The 20,971-nt window shown below is 37.1% G+C and overlaps 1 protein-coding gene across 2 annotated transcripts; it reads left to right on the top strand.

Moving 5' to 3' along the window:
* The first annotated feature begins 1,704 nt into the window (after positions 1-1,704).
* LOC104240747 (vacuolar protein sorting-associated protein 35A-like) lies at positions 1,705-13,844 on the top strand. Of its 2 annotated transcripts, XM_009795627.2 has the most exons (22): positions 1,705-1,933; positions 2,054-2,150; positions 2,474-2,597; positions 6,067-6,252; positions 6,725-6,812; positions 7,013-7,069; positions 7,168-7,257; positions 7,366-7,488; positions 7,904-7,978; positions 8,051-8,110; positions 8,594-8,710; positions 8,988-9,227; positions 9,317-9,382; positions 9,534-9,623; positions 11,488-11,577; positions 11,851-11,940; positions 12,190-12,258; positions 12,346-12,426; positions 12,563-12,670; positions 12,769-12,872; positions 13,104-13,217; positions 13,322-13,844. In XM_009795627.2, exons 1-22 carry the CDS (start codon positions 1,841-1,843, stop codon positions 13,530-13,532), a joined length of 2,373 nt encoding a protein of 790 aa, XP_009793929.1. In that variant the 5' UTR covers positions 1,705-1,840; the 3' UTR covers positions 13,533-13,844. The 2 variants fall into 2 exon arrangements, with proteins under 2 accessions (XP_009793929.1, XP_070012131.1); XM_070156030.1 differs by lacking the exons at positions 1,705-1,933; positions 2,474-2,597 and having other exon boundaries at positions 2,072-2,150.
* The last annotated feature ends 7,127 nt before the right edge of the window (positions 13,845-20,971 follow it).

Below are 20,971 nucleotides of genomic sequence, written 5' to 3'. Positions count from 1 at the left end.
CAAACACACATGTACATATATACATCCCCACCCCACACTTTAAATTATGGCATGTCCCCATGACACACAAATAAAAAGCATGAGGTAAAGGAAACTTCCATGATTCAGCTAGTCGGGGTCTGAATCGAAGTAAAGCAATTGACAATTGACCGTAAAGAACTAAGGAGTAACAGAATTGGTTTCTTATCAATGTGAGGAATAAGGGTCATGACAAGATAGGTGCAAGATAGCTATTTGGGATCCAACTCTAGTTTAATTCACTCTAATGTTCTAATGATTCTCACAAATTCACTCGATGATTAGTTCAAACGTGTAGTTAAGACTCCTCTCTCGATTAAATCTTAACCCTTCGAGGTGAACTAATATAAGCGCTTTGAACATATGCAATCATGCGTTAATGAATTAGTCTTCAGGAAAACGTCTCTCGAATATTCTCCTAACTCGATTTAATCAACAGTTCGACAAGCTTTTTCGATTACTTCAGAGAATCACTAAGTTAAACCAAACCAAATAACGCAAAGATAATCACCAAAATATTCTTCTTTCGATTAAATAAACCGGTGAATAAAGTTGTAACAATTCAAAGCTCCATAAACGAATTCAAGCAAAGAACTAGAATTAAAATTAACAAATATCAATCAAAACACCATATTCGTCAAACCCTAAGGGAAACTACTTCATAATCATGGAAGAAGTCATCACAAATATAATTAAAAGGTAAGAAAATATCAATCTAACATTACAATCCAAACTCCCGTATTGAATTGATGGGAAGATGATGAAATTTTGTATCTTATAGCCTCCAATGATCTACCAAAGCTTCCAAGGTCAAAAGTCCCTTCAAAAACGTCTTTTTGGTGTATTTATACCATGTAGGAATGGGCCTAGACGAAACTACCCTTTTCAAACCGAAACAGGAAAAATACTCTTAGAACGCCGCACCATGCGGGGCGCTAGTCGGGAAGTTTAGAAAGCAGATTCTGACAGACAACAGTAAAATTACACTGCCGCGCCGCCCCATGCGCCGCGGTAGTAGACTTTACTCAGAGTAATTCTTTTTTTTTTCAATTTTTGATATCCAGATTTGACTCTCGACACCCGAACGAGATTCCGGTTTAATCCCTTGGGTTTTTACTCAGTGTTCGAAGCTCCAACTTGTTCCATTTAGCTCCCGATTATCTTTTTAACTCGGAATCACTTCCTACAAGGTATAAAACACATAATAAGTGCAATTCACTATCATCAAGCTCAAACACAAGTAAAATATGGTAATTAGAGTGCAAATTACGACTAAAATACGAGATTCTATCCTACCATCAGTAGTAATGCATAAATTCCAAATCATATGATCCAATACTATCAACAATCACAGTACAAGTCTTAATTCGACAATCTAAAGTTTAAACTGCCAAAATTAAACTTCAAACATGTGGATCTAAAGTTAATCTGCCGAAGCCTAACTTCAAGCCTCATGTCCAATCTCTCAAACTTTAGAAGTTAGGATTTGGCAGAGTTTCAAATTTCAGACCTGTATGTCTGAGGTTTGAACTTCCACGATTTCAACTTGATGTTGATTTTTGAGGTAGCTAAATTTTAAGAACTTTATAAATTTTGGCTATTCATTAAATATGATCCTAAAGATGGCTATTTGTGTACTTCGCCTGATTCAGATACGTAAAAGAACCCGATGCCCGCCCCGCCCCGACCCGCTCCCGTACTATGTCTGGCAGTTGGAACAAAGTAATGGCAACCAAAACTGAAGTCAATACCAAGAACATAAAATCCCACAAAAAACTCGTCGATCGCGAATTTCCCCCCTCGAAATCGATAAAAAAACGCTATGATCCCTAACGGAGTTGAAGATGAAGAGAAATTTCTAGCAGCTGGAATCGCCGGCCTTCAACAGAACGCTTTCTACATGCATCGCGCTCTTGTAATTTTCACAAAACTCCCCCAAATTTCTTTATATCTTTATGTACAATGAAATTACAGTTTTATTTGGTTTACATAAACCCTAATTTTGATTTTTCTTTTTATGGTTATTGAATTGTAGGATTCGAATAATCTGAAAGATGCACTCAAATACTCAGCTCAGATGCTATCGGAGCTCCGAACTTCAAGGCTTTCCCCTCACAAATACTACGAGCTATGTGTGTACTTTTCACTGATCAGATCTTAATTATTGATTAATTAATAAATTGAAACTTAATTTCAAAATTTGATTTGTTGCTCTTTAACCTCAGTATTAAAACTGTATCGCTGTTGTTTGTTTGTTTGTTTGTTTGTTTTTTATTTTTGTTTTTTCAATAACTTCAAATGCACATTGCTGTTATGCTGAAAATTTTATATTCCAGCATTTGATTAGAAGCTCCTTAACCTCGGTGTTAGAACATTGTTGTGTCTTTTCTTTTCCTTTTTTTTTTTTTTAAAATTTTAATTCTTTTAAAATTTTAAATGCGCATTGCTTTGTTAGATATGCGGGCATTTGATGAATTGAGAAAGCTAGAAATTTTCTTTAAGGAGGAGACGAAGCGGGGTTGCTCGATTGTTGAGTTGTATGAACTCGTGCAGCATGCTGGCAATATTTTGCCTAGACTGTAAGTTGTAGTGATGATCCAACTGTATTTTCCGCTTTAGCTCGATTTTTTAAAAGCTTTATCTTGTAGTTCTTCAGCAACTGATCTTATGTTTGTGAATTGGCTTAAAGCTTGTACTGCTTAACTATATTATATGTCTCCAAAGAGAGGTACTTTTCGCTTAGGTTGTCAGGAATAATGTTTCGTAGGAAAATCATGTGATTAAAGACTCAAATGAATCATATAGAAAACACTATCAATGATGGCCGAACAGTCAGGAGGAGAATACTATACTCCATGGGTTATAACATTAGGAACCTACACCCAAAAAAGCATTGCCAAAACAGTAGAGAAAATCAGAAACGGGTTCAGCGAGTAAGTTTTTAACTTACATCTAACTTTGATGAAAGCAGTTACAAGTTTAGGTAGAAAGAGCAGCTAGTGTCAGAGAGACACATGAAGCGAAGTATTTGAGTATCGTTCTGTTTGGCCTTTGCTGTGTTTCTTTTAAGTTCTTTTGCCATGCTAATCTTACTGTTGTCCTGCGCTCAACTGCTTACAGACATCTCCTCTCTACCTTTGTTTAGCATAGGTTGGATGTGCCTTTACAACTCACATGGACACAAGTGTTGCTGCTTTAACAGTTTGGTTACTGGGAATCAAGCTAGAGCTTGCATACATTTTATTAAAACTGGAAAAATTTCCAATAAGTTATTTGAATTTTTTGGGAGAGGACTGCCGTTTGGGGTAGTTAACAGCAGCCTTTCAGATAATCAATAAATTTTTGGACTGGTTTTTGCTGAAGCAAACTGTAAGAGTAAATGTTTTTTTTTTCCTTTTTTTCTTTCTTTATGGTAAATGGAAATTATGCTCCTTTTTCATTTGTTTAGATTGGGTTGGTGGGAGAGGAGTTCAAGTAGTTAGAAGGATAGTTGAACTGAATCAGACGCAACTTCTTATGGGAAGGAACTAGGAAGCTAAAAAGTTGCATTTGATAAAGTAGGATAAAGTCATGTTATGTAAGGAAAGGGGAAGTTTAGGTGTCAGGGATCTTGGGCTCCACAATAAAAGCTTGCTCTCTGTGAAGATGGACTGATACCGGGAAGGAACAATGTAAAGATTTAAAGGTTAAATACGGACTACAGAAGTATGGAGATACAACTGATATTACATCTCCCCATGGTATTGCATTCGAAGCATATTGCTCCCTTCTTTGCCAATTTATGTGACGCTCTTTCCTTTTTAGTCAGTCCCAAAAAGAATGACACATTTCTTTATTTAGTAACAACTTAACTCTAAACTCCCCATTTTACCCTTATGAGATGATTTATAGCCACAATTGTTTTTGGCTTATTTTGAACCATAAGTTTTAAAAGTCATTCTTTCCATCTTTGTTAAACTCTGTGCCAAGTCAAACGCCATCACATAAATTGGAATGGAGGGAAGTAATAGTTTGTGGGATGAGTTCCAAGAGTATACCAGACTAAAAATTGGAGATGGAGGAAGAATTAATTTCTGGCAAGAGAAATGGTTTAGAGAGGATATTTCAGCTGCCTTAGTCTCGGAGCTGTATAGTATGGTGCTGAACGGAAACTGTGTCATTGCTGATTGTTGGGATGGGATTGCTTGGTCTTCTCAGGATTTAGTTGGAGAGTTTCAACAAGCTACTGGAAATTACTGAGAGCATATTACCGATAAGCTCCCAGAATGATTCCTTCTGTGTGGATGGGCAAGAGTGTATGGTATTTTCAGTAAAGTCGAGCTATCAGTTAATGGTTAAGAACATGGCTGCAAACAGTGCAGATTGGTCATGGAAAATGCTGTGGAAAACTAAAGCCCCAACTGAAGTTGCTTTTTCGGTTGGGTAGCAGCACCTGAGGCTTTCTTAAAACAGGAAGAGTTACAGAAAATAAGCTTTAATCTATTTTGGTGCTATTTATGCAGAGGATGGTGAATCGGTGAATCACTTACTGCTGAGCAAATATGTATGGTGCAACAACAACAACCCAGTATATTCCCACAAGTAGGGTCTTGGGAGGGTAGTGTGTACGCAGACCTTACCCCTACCCTGGGGTAGAGAGGCTGTTTCCGATAGACCCTCGACACAAGAAGATGAAATGCGACAATATAATAATAACAACAACATAACCAGAAAGATAGTACCAGCGAGCTAAGAACCAGAAAATATACCTGGAAAACAATATTAATAAAAAGTGCAGTGACAAGGTCCTAGAAAATAGTACGAGCACCACATGTACCACTAGCATACTAAAACACGACACAGGCCGACTAGACTTACACACAGAACGGAGTAGAAAAACGCTCAATTACCTGCTAACCTTCAACCCTAATGCACCCCCTCCATACCTTCCTATTAAGGGCTATGTCGTCGGTGAGCTGGAGTCGCGCCATGTCCTGTCTGATCACCTCTCCCCAATACTTCTTAGGTCGCCCTCTACCTCTTCTCATACCCGTCAGAGCCAACTGCTCGCACCTCGTAACCGGAGCATCTAGGTTTCTCCTCTGCACGTGCTCGAACGATCTAAGCCTTACTTCCTGCATTTTGTCTTCCATGGGAGCCACGCCCACTCTTGCCCAAATATCTTCATTCTTAATCTTATCCAACCTCGTGTGCCCGCACATCCATCTCAACGTCCTAATTTCTGCTACGTTCATCTTCTGGATATGGGCAATCTTGACTGGCCAACATTCTGCCCCATACAACATGGCCGGTCTAACCACCGCTTTGTAGAGCCTGCCTTTAAGTTCCGAGGTACCTTCTTGTCACATAAAACGCCAGATGCTAACCTCCGTTTCATCCAATCTGGTGCGTGACATCCTCGTTGATCTCCTCGTTTCCCTGGATAATCGACCCAAGATACTTAAAACTTCCTTTTTTGTGGTCATGTTCCTCAATTTTTATGGGGTTCAATGGGTCATGCAAGCAAATGTAAGACTGATTCTGCATAGTTGGTAGAGTCAAAAAGTGGGAAAGGAGATAAAAGGGAAGACCTGGAAGACCACTCATTTATGCATAATGTGGAATATTTGGCTTGAGAGAAACAGAAGATGCTTCGAGGGGAAGGAAGAGAACATCCCGCTTTTGAAAAATAGATGTATACAATGTCTAAGATGCAATGCTGATTTTGCTATTAATATTGATGCAATGCTGGAGTCTTGGAATTCTTACAGCTTCAGAGGATCCTTTTCCAGAAATTTTTTGTACATTATTCTTTAATAAAATTTTACCTTTATTGATCAAAAGAAGATTTTTACTCGGACTAATTTTGTTCAAGATCATGATTAAAGGTGGAATGGTTATAATCCTGCTTAGCTGCATTGTTTCCTTTCTTCTTTAGTTGTTAACCTATGTCAAAGAGGATGTGTTCATTTTATCATCTGGTTGCTTTTAAGCCAGTCTTAAATCTTGTTTTCTATTACTTGCTCATCAGGATTTCTACAGTTCATATGTTGCCTTTTTGTTTCTCAGGTATCTACTATGCACAGTGGGGTCTGTGTACATCAAATCCAAGGAGGCGCCTGCCAGGGATATTCTTAAAGATCTGGTTGAAATGTGCCGTGGTATACAACATCCTTTGCGCGGACTCTTCCTGAGGAGTTATCTTTCTCAAGTCAGCAAGGATAAATTACCTGATATAGGTTCTGAGTATGAAGGGTAAGGGTGTTACTCAGCTCCACAGTGGTTTACCATCAATTTAGTTACAAGAATCATGTGTCAATGTCCAGTTTTATGGGTTTCGTTTACAATGTTCTAGCTGAGAGGTATAAGTGCTTGAGAGAGAAAAATACTATGCTGAAGTGTCAACCTGAAGACATAAACACTGACATGACTAAGCTAATTGGCAGTGCCTGCAGTGTAACCGTGTGTTAAGTTGAATTTATTTAAATAAAGATGCTAGTAGATTATGTTGTTCATGGTAACCGGTTGTTGTTGTTTTCTTACTGCCATAATGATTAATTGAGGATTTCCTCAACTATGTCAACATAGTATGATCTTAACTCAGAAGAAAGAAAATGAAAAAGATAATAAACTATCTTACCTTCATTTTAAGCTTCTTTTATATGTAATCTCACCTGTATTACGAATATTGTTGTTGGATGCACTAATGCCTTGTTCCCTCCCACAGGGATGCTGAAACTGTTGTGGATGCTGTAGAGTTTGTTCTCCAAAATTTCACGGAAATGAACAAACTCTGGGTTAGAATGCAACATCAGGTTGGTTGAAACATCTGTGGATGCTATAACATGCTCTCATGCTTTGACATGCATAGTACCACAATGCTTGCATGTCATGAAGGTAAATGGAAATCATGAGGGCAGAATTCGTGGTCATGCAGGTGTTTTAATGCTTGTGAATGATTCATACTCTTTGCTGATCATGAGTTGAGGCTAGCATCGGGCTTTCTCATCTGCAGGGACCTGCTCGCGAAAAGGAGAAACGAGAAAAAGAAAGGAGCGAGCTTCGTGATCTCGTATGAGCTGTTACTTCATCATGTTTACTAGCACCCAAATAAGCAATGGAAGTGCACACTCATGCGAGGATTTTCCTTTTTGCTTTTACTTTTGGTAGGTTGGGAAGAACCTGCATGTTCTCAGTCAAATAGAAGGAATCGACCTGGAGATGTACAAAGAGACTGTGCTTCCAAGAATTTTAGAGCAGGTGATTGGTCTAGGAATGTAGTGGCCTTTCAATAACTTTTTATGGTTTGTTTAAGCCATATGTGAACTATTTTCTGACTCAAAATGCGTACCTCATGGTTGTGTTTAGGTTGTCAACTGTAAAGATGAGATTGCACAGGGCTATTTGATGGATTGCATAATTCAAGTCTTCCCTGATGAATATCACTTACAAACTCTTGAAACATTATTGGGTGCTTGTCCCCAGCTTCAGGTGTGTTATTTTGCTGTTTTGTATCACTAGCTTTTCATTAAATAGACCAAAAGTGTAGAAGGAAAAATGTCATACCTGGTAGGATCCGAGGAGTGTGGGATTGGTTTAATATCTGCAACAATGTAATATAATATGTTGGCTATATCAGATGAAAGATTTGGTTGTGAAGATTTATAAAGAGTATTGTTTGTTTACAGCGTTTCCACCTTATACTGAAGTTCATTATCTTTTTTTATTGGCTTCTGATAAAATCTTTGATAATTTTGTCACCATTGATAAAGTCATACTGGTGATGCAAATTTGTACATTCATTTTCTTTGTACTGTCTGTGACAGTTCTAAGTATCTGCCATTAAATGCTTAACGTCTATGAGAATTTGAACTTCTGAACACCATTTCCTATGTCATTATTTCAGCCATCTGTTGATATCAAGATGGTGCTTGCTCGGCTGATGGAAAGGCTCTCAAACTATGCTGCTTTAAGTACAGATGTAAGTATTACATTATAAACTTTCTGTAATCGGATTTTTTACATGTAGTCTCTAAATGATTTGTTACTGCAGGTTTTACCAGAGTTTTTCCAAGTGGAAGCTTTTGCAAAACTAAATAATGCCATAGGGAAGGTAAACGAGATAACTACCCTTGACTAAAATGCAATTCTTGTTTATGAAGGCGTACTTAAAGAAAATATTCCCAGGCGTGGATTTTCTACCTCCAACATGTGAATATTAAGTGGAACTCACTGAACTTTAAAAGCTAGAATCAATTATCTGACTAATTCAAAAATTAATAAGCCAAGAAATAGAAATTGATCATAGATCTGTGGATGTCACTGGAAAGTTAATTCATGGAGACCGTGCTTGTCACAACAATAGAGTGGTAATCTTTAGATTTATGAATGCACAGATTCTGATTTTCTTCCAATTTTTGCCTCCCCAAACTTATGCGCTTTCCATGAAGAGGCCACCAAACCTTCCATGACATTCTTTCAACTTATTTCCTGTTTTCTGACTGGAGGGATTCTGCATACATCTTTTTTCCAATATCAATGGTGGCTTTGGCTTTTCAAGTAGTTCGGATATCATGCCCGTATCTCTGTTGTGCAGGTGATAGAAGCACAAGAAGACATGCCTATTGCTGGAGTTGTGACTTTATATTCATCTCTTCTAACTTTTACTCTTCATGTACACCCTGATCGTCTTGATTATGTGGATCAGATCTTGGTAGGTCAACTCTTATTCTTTCCCTTTTTCTTTTTATCTATATTAAAATAGTTTTTGATAAGGTTGTTTATGTCATTTATGTTTGTTCTTATTCCAGAATGAAGATTGCGTGTGAAACAGTTTAACATTAAATAAAAATTAAAAAAAAATAAGGGAAGAAACAAATAGAAACAACAGAAGGTTGACTAGAAGCTGTGAGCATTTAGATAACTTGCTTGCCTGCTTTGTGCATATGAAACCTGTAACTTACTAATGACCACTCTATTCTTATCTTTAGGGTGCATGTGTTAAGAAACTTTCTGGTAAAGGAAAGCTCAAAGACAGTAAAGCAACAAAACAGATTGTGGCTCTTTTAAGTGCTCCCCTGGAGAAGTATAAGGATATTGATACTGCATTAAAGCTGTCAAATTATCCTCATGTTATGGAGCACCTTGATGATGCAACTAGTAAAGAGATGGCTAATGTTTTAGTTCAAACTATTTTAAAAAGTAAGACTTGCATTTCGACAGCTGAAAAGGTTAGTTCCTTTTAATTTTAGTTCTTTAAATTATTCTTTATGGGTAATACTATAGCCTCTTTATTACTTCAAACTTACTGGTCTGTCAGGTAGAGGCACTTTTTGAATTAATGAAAGGACTTATCAGGGATTTGGATGAGAATCTTCATGATGAGGTGATTGGGGACTTCTCTGCTTATGCAATTAGATTCCTCATATCTCCCGACTTTCTTTCTGCTCTATTCTTAGCGGCTAGGCTTTCTTAAATTTATTTTGCTTAAATCAGTATGTAATTAAGCCAAAGTTTCTTTAACCTCCCATTTTCAGCTTGACGAAGAAGATTTCAAGGAAGAGCAGAACTCTATTGCACGGCTTATTCAAATGCTTCACAATGACGACCCTGAAGAGATGCTGAAGGTAACGAGTGTATAGTGATACCTGTTTCTAGATTCTTTGCATATTCCTCTGAAGGCTAGCCTCTCTACTTGTTATTGCTGGAAAAGTTTGTTATATCATGTAGTTCTTATAGTTCGGGGTTGAGCGTGGTCAACTGTGTTTTAAATCAAAACTTTAAAGATGCCTAGAATTGTTTTTCTCTGTTCCAAAGTTGAATGCCATGGTTTCATAGGCATGACGTTGATTGAGAACTTTTTTCTTTTGTTCTTTTGGGGATTAAATGGTGTAAAAGTAGGTTTCATATATCTTTCCAATTTCCATAATTTGGAATAATTAAACAGTAATTTTACAAATGAAAAACATAGTATCTTTTCCAGGACATTGGCTGATACCTTCTTGGGACATCACAAAGTAAACCAGGACACTTGCATTTGGGATAAAGTACCTTTGTTGTCTCTGTTTCATCTCTTCTTTCTATGACATGCTTTCTCCAATATATATACCCAACCAGAGGCGGATCCAGAAATTAAACTTTTTGGGTTCAATATTTAAGGTTCTTATTATTGAACCGTGAACCCACTATATTTTTAAACTTATGAGTTCATATATACTATTTTTCGCAATTCTTGTGGATGTTGCATTTAAATTTATGCTCCGTGTCAAAAGTTATGGACTCAATTGAACCCGTAACTTTCATCCTACATTCGCCCCTGTACCAAACTCGTGCGCACAACCGATCAGCTAAATAAGTATCTCTTATAACAGCAATCCTTGATCTTCCTAGTCAGCTTATAATGAGAGATATAGAACGAAGATGACTCTTGACCTAAGTTGCACCTGATTGGTTGGATATGTTCTATTGAATCCTTCTGATATTGATGTAATGAGAAGCCTTTGCTTGTGCATCTACTGTTAAAAAAACATATAATGATGAAGTATCTGCCAAAACAAGATAGCTTTTGCTTTTTGTTGGTTCTGTTCGCTTTTCATGGTTTCTTTTGTTGATCCTTTTCTTTTTGAAAATATGAGAGGGATAAGTTGCCATCTCAGATTCTATTCATGAGAATGCCAAAAGGCACTTAGGTACTTGAGTACAAGACTGAAGACACTTTACATCCGCTATTACACCACGTGATACATCTGTGCTACCAATGTTCTCACATTCAACTCTACACCATCCTTCAGCAATGTCGCTGTTGCTTGGTGCCTCTGCATCTATCCGGATGGATTTTGTCACAACAAGTGGTGTAGTAGCTTGAAAGCCTTCCCTGACAAGTCTGCTACCAACAAGAGCACGGCAAAAAAAGCTAGATTTGCAATATGTATGCTCAGATCTAGGACTAGAACTGCCACCAAGGGGTAGATAAATTAACATAACCATGGAGATAAAGGGAAAAGAACTAAGACACAAACAGATTAGAAGCAAATGGAACTGCCAAAGAAAGGAGTTTATAAAGACAAAACTGCTTTGAAATGGGACCACAGAGAGCAGTTGTTTTATGGGGAGATGGTCTCTCAAAAAATCTCCTTGCTCTTCGTAGTTAATAAGGGAAATATGAAAAAAGAAATTGGGAATGAAGTCAGTTAAATGAAGCAGTAGCTGTAGAGATTGATATGACATGATTGACGTGCCAAAGCTTCACCAGCTGTAAATTCAATTCAAGATTGACATAAAAATTCTTGTTAAATTGAGAATGAAATTTTCATTCCTCTAGCAAGTAGAAAAGTGTGATGTTCTTATTTTCTTTTATATGTTTGTTGGTGCAAAATAAAATGCTTCAATCCGGTGTTACATATCTATGTAGCCATAAGGTTTATCTCTGGCTATAGCTGTTGGCTTCTTGCTTTTCAGATTTGATATGGTTTGCTAATTGCTGATTTGCAGATAATTTCTACTGTGAAGAAGCATATTCTGACAGGAGGACCGAAGAGGCTTCCCTTTACTGTCCCTCCCCTTATTTTCAATTCTCTTAAGGTATGAATTGACCACTCAAGGACTACAAAAGGGGTGAAGTGGTGATGAATGGCCCATGCTTTTTATTCTTAAAAAGAAATAATTTAAGTTACAAAATTTTTGAATGTGCATTTTAAGATGATCCTTTCCCAATGCAACTGCTTGTTCAAAGGATTAAATAACAGAAAAAGGAAATCAACCCCCTCCCCCTTTTCTCAGGGAGAGAGTTTCCAGTGTCATACAGAACTGAAGTTTCTGTTGAGTTACTGATGTTGTAAATTTCCTTCTTTTCAGTTGGTTAGGCGACTGCAGAACCAAGATGAAAATGCTCCAGAGGAAGAGGCATCTGCTATGCCTAAGAAAATTTTTCAGATTTTAAATCTGGTAATATAGCTGAATGGGGTTATATGAGTTATTTGGTCAAATGTGATGCATTGCATTTCAAGCTCTCGACTAAAGCTATTATGATTCTCAGTCAAAAGACCAAAAAAATAAATCAGCTTTATGTCTCTTATATCCCTTTTCTTTATTTAGCTTCTATTCCTTCATTTTCAATTGTTCTGTGATACTCATGATTGTGCTAACTGCTGAGGCAATTGTTATTACTTATAAATTGCATATACCGTATTCCAGATAATTGAGGCTCTCTCAAGTGTTCCAGTACCTGAACTATCATTGAGGTTGTACTTGGAGTGTGCTGAGGTACATTAATTTATCCTTGGATTTGTGTAAGATTGTGGAATCACAAATTCTAAAAAATATGGGTTTACTGCCATGTGTGTTGCTCAGGCTGCCAATGACGCTGACCTAGAGCCTGTTGCCTACGAATTTTTCACCCAAGCTTATATACTATACGAAGAAGAAATTTCGGTAGGATTTGCTCATTTTATCATTACTTTATCATGATTTCTATTTGCTTGACTTCCTGGTATTTCGATATATCTACATTTATTGTGCATTTCATGCATTGCTTGATTTTTCTAATTCCAGTTGAATGGTTTGATAGGACTCCAAAGCTCAGGTGACTGCAATACACTTAATTATAGGAACTCTTCAGAGAATGCACGTCTTTGGTGTTGAGAACAGGGACACATTAACACACAAGGCCACGGGGGTAACTATTTTACCACCTCTTATTTTCTTATTCCTGATTTCAGCTTCGTCATTCTATGATTGTAACCATTTCCTCCTCCTTTTCTTGATATCCTCCAGTACTCGGCAAAACTCCTGAAGAAGCCTGATCAGTGCAAGGCTGTCTACTCCTGTTCGCATCTTTTCTGGGTTGATGATCAGGACAGCATCAAGGATGGAGAGAGGTTCGTAACTCTGCCATGCACATGAGGGATGAAATTTACATTTGGCGTCCCGTGCCTCTCTTATTATGAACATTTATTAGCCTGGGTTTATACCAGCATGAGATGTGATTTATGTATTTGTGGGTCTTCCCTGACTGAGTTTTGCCCCTTTGAGTTCCGCTCCGTGATTTCAAGCTTTTCTGTATCCTTTCATGTTCTTCTTATGTGGCTGTTTCTTTTTCATTGATCCAGGGTTTTGCTTTGCTTAAAACGGGCTTTAAGAATTGCGAATGCCGCTCAACAAATGTCCAATGCAACCCGAGGCAGCAGTGGATCGGTCTTGCTCTTTATAGAAATTCTAAACAAGTAAAACTACACTATACATCATTGTTTGTTTACCTTTCTTGGCGACGGTCTCTGTTTTGCAGGTCATTAACGATAGATACACTTAATCATTTGTATGATCTCAGGTATTTATATTTCTTTGAGAAGGGGGTGACACAGATCACTGTTGCATCCATCCAAAGCCTAATTGAGCTAATAACAACTGAAATGCAAAGTGAAAATACAACTTCGGATCCTGCTGCAGATGCTTTCCTTGCAAGCACATTACGATATATCCAGTTCCAGAAGGATAAAGGTGGAGCAGTTGGTGAGAAATATGAATCCATCAAGTCTTAGTTATAAAGACATTTTCTTGCAAGGAGTTTGCATTCTTGATGTTACAGAAGCAGATTATTTTGTTTTCCAATACAAATTCATTTTCGCCTTTTGATTTGTCTGTTAGTGGAGATTCTGCACTTTACAGCAGGCTAGCGGAAGAAGCTGCAAATATCTGTATATCCTAACCATACTTGTCATGATTTTGATTGTTGTAACAATTTTTTCTCGTAGAGATCTGACTAAATTAGAGGCTATATAATTCAGATCAAACTTGTGATTGTGATAATAACTGGAATAAGTTTGTTTTGGAGTTGCATAGTCACATACTCACATGCGGCACAATTTCGATTTCTTTGGATAATCAGCAATATATTAGTGAGATTCAAACTCGTTAAACTCTTAATCATAGAGAGCTCAATGTCATGACCTGCCACATCATCATGCTATGTAGGTGCTACTTGGCATATATTTTTGCCATATGGAATGGTTACATAAGTTAGGGAAAAGATCTTGGTGGAATATTCTAGAACTATGGAGAATTTCCTTGGAAATGTTCTAGATATTTATGCATTTGTAGGAAGGTTCTAGAGGCGTATAGAGGTTTCCTTAGGAAGACTTAGAACCCTATAGAATTCTTAGGAAAGTCCTTAGAAGAATCTAGCTGTGTAGAATATTCTAGAGAATGGACTTAATTGTAAATATGGAAGGACTTGTAGAACAATTATTATTTACATACTAGCCCCTAAGTGATTAGTATAAATAGGGGGCATTCATTTGTAATTCATCAACCAAGCAAAACAAGGTTTTCTCTAATACAAAAGTTTCCTTTGGCAATTCTCATGTGTTCTAACGTTCCTTAGCGATCTTTAGTGTAGTACGACTGACTTGGCATAGCAAGAACGCGAGCAAGTTGTGCAAGATCGTGAGCGAGTTGCCAAGTGCCGCACGTGCGCTTAATTTACGACTAGGGACGTGACAACGTGGTATCAGAGCAAAAATTATGACTAAGGAATGTTAGAAAGAATACAAGAGATTGCTAGAAGGAAATTTTGTAGGAACCATGGCCGAAATTACCAAGGGCTTGATACTTGCAAAAGGGATCAATGCAAAGGTCCCTAAGCGAAAGCAGTATGGTTGTGCACGGGCTGCACGCGAGGTGGCAGACTGGCGGAAGCTAAGGGAGCTCCGACAGAGGCCACAATTCGGGAGTATGTACGCGAGTTCACTACCTTAATGCTGCAAATCTCGTCATTGTCCGAGGAAGATTTCCTCTTCTACTTCATGGATGGGTTGCAAAATTGGGCAAAGCATAAATTAAGAAGACATCAAATAGCCAACGTGAATGGGGCCATCGGAGTAGCCTAGTCACTTGTTGACTTCAAGATGGAGCCTGCCAAGTCCAAAGAAGGCAACACCGAGAGGGATGAGGGAGATCATGATGAGGACAACGGGAAAAGCATAACCGAGGTATACACGGGTAATGGCAAGGGGCCATCCCATAACGGACATGGGTCCAAGAGAAACGGCAAGGGGCCGGAAAAATGATAAGGAGTACGTGCCTAAAGGAGGGTGTTACTTCTGTGAAGGATCACATCGGGCAAGTGAATGCTCAGAGTTGGGGAAGCTTGTAGCAATGATAGGGAAGTTTGCTCAAGCACATAAGGATGATACAGGGGGAACCGCCTATATTGGAGGGATGCGCTTGGAATCTAAGTCGAAAGTAAGGGATTCCAAAGCATATCTTGGCATCATGCAAATGGAGCATGGTGGCAACAAGAAAAGTTGGACGGACATAGTTGAAGAGGATGACGAGTTATAAAGTGATGACATGCTATCGAACTCAGACGATGCACCAAGCAGAGGGTTCAAGTTTGCCAGTAAGGCTGGACTACGGAGGGCAGCCAAATAGGGAGTGGAAACATAGACTCGATGCTTGAGAAGCTGCTAGACTTGGTTGAGTCATGGGAAGATTCAGACCAAGAGCAAGGAGGGGCATCCAATGGGCGGAGGATGGAGGCCATCATTGCTAGCTGTCCAAAGTACAAATGGCGTAAGAAGAAAGGTAGCCAGTACCTTGTGAAATGGGAAGGAGAACCGCTTCATAGGGCATCATGGCTAATGGACAAAGATCTCTGGCGACGCCAATGCGAGGTGCGCACATATGTGTCGATGCTTTGTGCCGAGGGCGGCACAAAATTGGGTGGGGGAGAGTGTCATGACCCGCCACATCATCATGCTACGTAGGTGCCACTTGACATATATTTTTGCCATATGGGATGGTTACATAAGTTAGGGAAAAGATCTTGATGGAATATTCTAGAACTATGGAGAATTTCCTTGGAAATGTTCTAGATATTTATGCATTTGTAGGAAGATTCTAGAGAAATATAGAGGTTTCCTTAGGAAGACTTAGAACCTTATAGAATTATTAGGAAAGTCTTTAGAAGAATCTAGCTGTGTAGAATATTCTAGAGAAGGGACTTAGTTGTAAATATGAAAGGACTTGTAGAACAATTATTATTTACATACTAGCCCCTAGGTGATTAGTATAAATAGGGGGCGTTCATTTGTAATTCATCAACCAAGCAAAACAAAGTTCTCTCTAATACAAAAGCTTCCTTTGGCAATTCTCATGTGTTCTAACGTTCCTTAGTGATCTTTAGTGTAATACGACTGACTTGGCATAGCAAGAACGCGAGCAAGTTGTGCAAGATCGTGAGCGAGTTGCCAAGTACCGCACGTGCGCTTAGTTTAAGACTAGGGACGTGACATCAAGCTCTAATGCAAAGTAAATGCTTTTCGATTTGTTGGTATATGTTTGATGCCTAAATAGCTTTAAAAGAAAAACAAAGTTTGAAAAGACAATTTTTGGCGACTGACATTTAAATGATGTGGTTTTTCAGCAGGCAATTTATATGAACAGTTTTTGTCGTTGCTATCTAACAATTTGAAGTTGGTGTCTCGGCAACAACATGAAAATGAAAGTCAGGAAATGCAATAAAGTTGACCAAACCATATCCTAAGAAATTTCTTAGGCGTTTTGATAATATTTGGTTCAAGTTTGATATATATGTTTGCAGCTAGCTAATCACAAAGGCTTGTTAATTGAACCAACTCATCATAAAAAGACAGAACGTTCAAATATAATACTCCTCTACTAGAATAGATTTACATCGTACCAACAAAAGAAAAGTAAAAAAACAAGTTATCATTAGTCCCTATACGTTGAAAGCGTTCAATAATTCCTCAAAATCTGCCGTGGTAATCAACATCTTGCGTCTTGAGAAACAACCTTACAAGCTTTTGAACCAATTGCTAATACTCCAACTCCGCCATCTTTCAAGAATTCAAACTGTAAACCTTCACAAGACACCTGAAGATCTCGACATGTTATGTGAGAAGGTATTGCATGATCGCTAATTTGAATCTTCCCATTTAGGCTTACAGAAAATTCTGTGGTCTGACCAATCCAATATTCATATGGCTCAGGTAAAGCTGCAAAGGTTGAATCAATTAACGTTTTAGCTTTTCCATCTTGATTGAATTTACCTAACATATTAGTGCCCCAAAGAAGGGTATTATAGTAGGATATACTAGCGTTGAAGTCATCGTAATAGAAATTATAATTACCATTAGGTGATAATTCTCCTTTCACAAATATTACAACTTTGTGCATTTATTATATGGCTGTGGACGAGAAAATCATTAATCTTTTATACAAAATATAGCACATGAGCTTTTTATGGATACAACAACTCAGTTCATAGCAAACTTTTGGGTCCAATTACGAGCCATTGATTCATACTTTTTCCGATCAGACTTGTACATATGAGCAATTTCTGGAACCAATGGATCATCTGGATTTGGATATGTTAGTAATGAGCATATGGAAAGTAAAACCTGCACGTATAAAGAAGTCGATTCATCAATGTATACTCTATGTATACCAACTACGAAACCTGCACATAGTTATTGGTACACAAAAATCATGCTTATCACGATATGCAAGTCCAATACTCGTGTTTGTGAAAAAGGAGTTAGCGATTGAGAAGAGAAAAGAAGGCAAGTTGTTCCCTATTCGTACATATAAAATACAAAAAGAAAAGAGTGATTTTAGAGAACCCGTGCTTTTAGTACACTAGAAATAAAATTAGAAGAATTAACCTAAATAGCAGCCCATCTAACAACTTAAATTAAACGTGTATAATATATGTATAATTCACGTATATAGTATGTGTATAACCTTATATAGTCAATATATAATTTATGTATACTAATTAGAAAAAACAAACAGTGAATCTGGCTGACTGTTTCTGTACAGACCTCATAAGATTATAGGAGGGAAATGTTGGCCTTGGGCCTAAATAGTATCCCAAAACTAAATAGTAGAAATGACACCAGGTAGCCATTTTTGATGACTGCTATTTAGAAATTAGTTAGTGTGTCCTGAACTTCAGTTTTTCAGTTTCATTTTTCAGGACATAAAGTTCTGAAGTTAATAGTTTTAATTCAAATTTTTAGCACAAAACAAGTACGGGCTAAATCCTAAATAGTAGTCCTAAAAATGGCTATTTGTGTACTTTTTATTTTTAAAATCTTTTCATTTAAGCTTTTTTTTATTAGTTTAAATAGTATTGAATTTTAATCTAATGATTGTCATGTATAAATTATCAAGTCTGTTTTTGACAAACATGTGTTGACAGGCATCTAAAACATTATAAGTAACTTACTTATACCTCCAAAATAATATATATAATCATTGTTTTCCTTCTCTTCGAAATAATTACTTTGTGTTCGTGTAAAAATTTAAGTTTCTGCTACACTTAATTTACCTAACACATTAGCGCTCGAAAGAAGAGTATTGTCGTAGGATATACTAGTGTTTGTTTAACCAAAAATATATCTTTCGGTCAAAGTCTAATTTTAGAAAAACATAGATTACTGATAACCAAGTTTAGCTTCACTTTCTCAATAGTATCAAAGGAAAATAATAAGAATAATTAAGGAAATAATTGATTGCAAAGTAAAAGTAGAGAATTTCGAGAAAGCAGAAAAGTAAAGTGTATATTTCAATATTGCCTTAGATGTCCCCTTACAAGTGAAATTCTTTTCTTTTATATAGAGATTTACAAATATAACGTTTCCTTTCATTAATGGCTAAATCATTATAAGCTTTAATGACATTAATGTTCTGTTATAATTGATAATCATAACTGTTCATGAAGATTGTGTAACGATTTTGATTCTTCCTCCTCATTAACTGAAGGTTCATGAATTTTCTCTTTTTACTGTCTTGATTCATTCCGCCCATGTCTTTTCATCGACTAATTTAGGCTAGAGCATAGGCTCCCTTTCGTCTCGTGAGTGATTTGCTCGTATCTCTTGTAACTCGTACATCTTTTAATTGTAATATTCCAATTGTCATCTTCTCATTGTTCCACGTATCATGCCCTATCAATCAAATGTAATTCCATGTGTATTATTTATTTTCCACGAGTACAGATAGTCCCACTTTCTTGAATATTCTCTATTGAATATTCGGGGAAGTAGAAAGCTTTTTACATATATATGGCGGGAACTCTCTACCGCAGTTTTCGAATATAATCATACCCTAACCGATGCGACGTTCATCACTTTTCATTTAATGATCATGCCACGTGGATTTTTTCAACGAGTCCTTCTGTTCTTTAGCGTCTTTTAAGTTTTTCCTGCAATCGCATCAGTCACGAAGTGACCGTTCCATTATGATGCTTCATAATGACCTCAATAGTCGTGTTTTCTTATAAACACTTCAACCCTTTTTTCCGATTTTCTAAAGCCTTTTTCTTCTTCGTCTTCTTGTCTTACTTCTTTATGTATTTTTTCTTTCTTTTCCTCGTGGTTTATCGCTTCTTTCTTTTCTTTTGTGATCAACTTGATAGGTATGGAGCTTATGAAGAGAATTTTTAACACTGAGCAGCTAGTCAATGATTATCGTACTGAAGCGGATAACTGGAAGGAACAATAGAAGGGTCTTCAATTGGAGAAAGAAGTTTTAGCTGAAGAGAAGTATGCTTGGAATAGCAAGCAAGGATGATAGCAGTGGAATTGGCAATTGAAAAAGCCTCTTCAAATCAAGTTGGCAAAGACAAAGACATCCTTGAGTCTTTATTTGTAGAGCAACTTTCTAAAGCTACCGAGGAGATAAGGGGTTTGAAAGAACTTCTTAATCAGAAGGAGACTTATGTCGGGGAGCTAGTTCAAATACTCACTCAGGTTCAAAAAGACCTTCGTGTCTCTTCTGATAAGGTCCAATTCTTGGAGAGATCCCTCGCCCCAGTGAAGGCTTCTTATGATACTTCTTTGATTGAGAAAGAAGAGTTGAAGGCAGAAATTGACCGGTGGGAGAAAGATTACGAAGCCCTTGAAAATAAATCGACACTTGATATAAGTTTGGCTTTTTTGAATACCCCCCTCGAGATTTTGATGGAGGCTAGTCAGGAAGACTTTGACTTGAAAGCTGAGATCGCCAAGGCTAAGGAAACAATTGAAAAAAATTAGTAAAGTCAGAGCTTTTCCTCACTTGAGGTTGGCGTTCCCGAAAAGTGATGACCTTACTCCTGGTGAAGTTGGCATTCAAGCTTCTTCTACTCAAGTTTAATCTTTTCCTGCTACTGATGATGCCATATTGGATTCTGCCTCTCCAGTTGCTGATAATGTCATATTGGACTCTACCTCTTAGTGTTCTTTCAGAACTTAGTTTGTTTTTTTGAACTTTTGATGGGAAGTTTTTTTTACCTTTTTGGAATAGTTGGTTAGTTTTTACCCCTGGTTCGTTTTGGGTTTTTTTTTACCAAACAAACATTTTGGTTTTAACTAAGTATATACTAGTTTTAGCCAAGTTTAATATATGATCTTTCGTTTAATTTGAGTTTTTATTTAAACTATTTAACTTGCATTTAAAAATGCTTTAATATTTTGTTATTTTTGGCATAGACACGAATTTAATAAAAGAGGGCCCTTTTATAAACGACACAAATGAAGAAGACGTCTCAACTTCATATTGGTGTAAGTATATAAGAGAAGTAGGAAAATACATATTTTGAAGAAGTTTCATGAATAATTTGAGGAAGTTTTCAAGTTTTGAACTTTCAAATTCATAACACTTTGCAAGTATTTAATTAACTCTTTATACGACATCTACAACTCTTTCATAACTGTTTTTCTTATAACAGATTTAAAAAAATTCTAGGGTTTATCTGCAACCCATGACTAATCATTGCCCTTAACCTAAGTACTCGCAAGATCTTGTAATTTATGTCCGCGAGTTTACACTTTATCAAAGCTTATTACAAAGGTTTTTGAATCAGGATTTTTTTCAGCTCTTGATTGGCTCTTGACTTTTGATTTTTGGGTTGATCCAGGCTTGAATTCTGAATTTTAGTATTCTTTGACTTTCAGTCTTCTTTGCCTTCATA

The sequence above is a fragment of the Nicotiana sylvestris genome, chromosome 9, assembly GCF_000393655.2.
Source record: "Nicotiana sylvestris chromosome 9, ASM39365v2, whole genome shotgun sequence".
Taxonomy (NCBI): Eukaryota; Viridiplantae; Streptophyta; class Magnoliopsida; order Solanales; family Solanaceae; genus Nicotiana; species Nicotiana sylvestris.
Note: the sequence above shows the minus strand (reverse complement) of the source record. Positions and strands in the feature narration are given on the sequence as shown.

What these genes read in the sequence shown, in the direction of transcription:
- LOC104240747 (XM_009795627.2), top strand. Translation starts at nt 1,841, where the DNA reads ATGATCCCTAACGGAGTTGAAGATGAAGAGAAATTTCTAGCAGCTGGA. An exon ending in ATAGGTTCTGAGTATGAAGG is followed by an intron (nt 6,253 to 6,724) that starts GTAAGGGTGTTA and finishes TCCCTCCCACAG; the next exon opens with GGATGCTGAAACTGTTGTGG. An exon ending in TTATTTTCAATTCTCTTAAG is followed by an intron (nt 11,578 to 11,850) that starts GTATGAATTGAC and finishes CCTTCTTTTCAG; the next exon opens with TTGGTTAGGCGACTGCAGAA.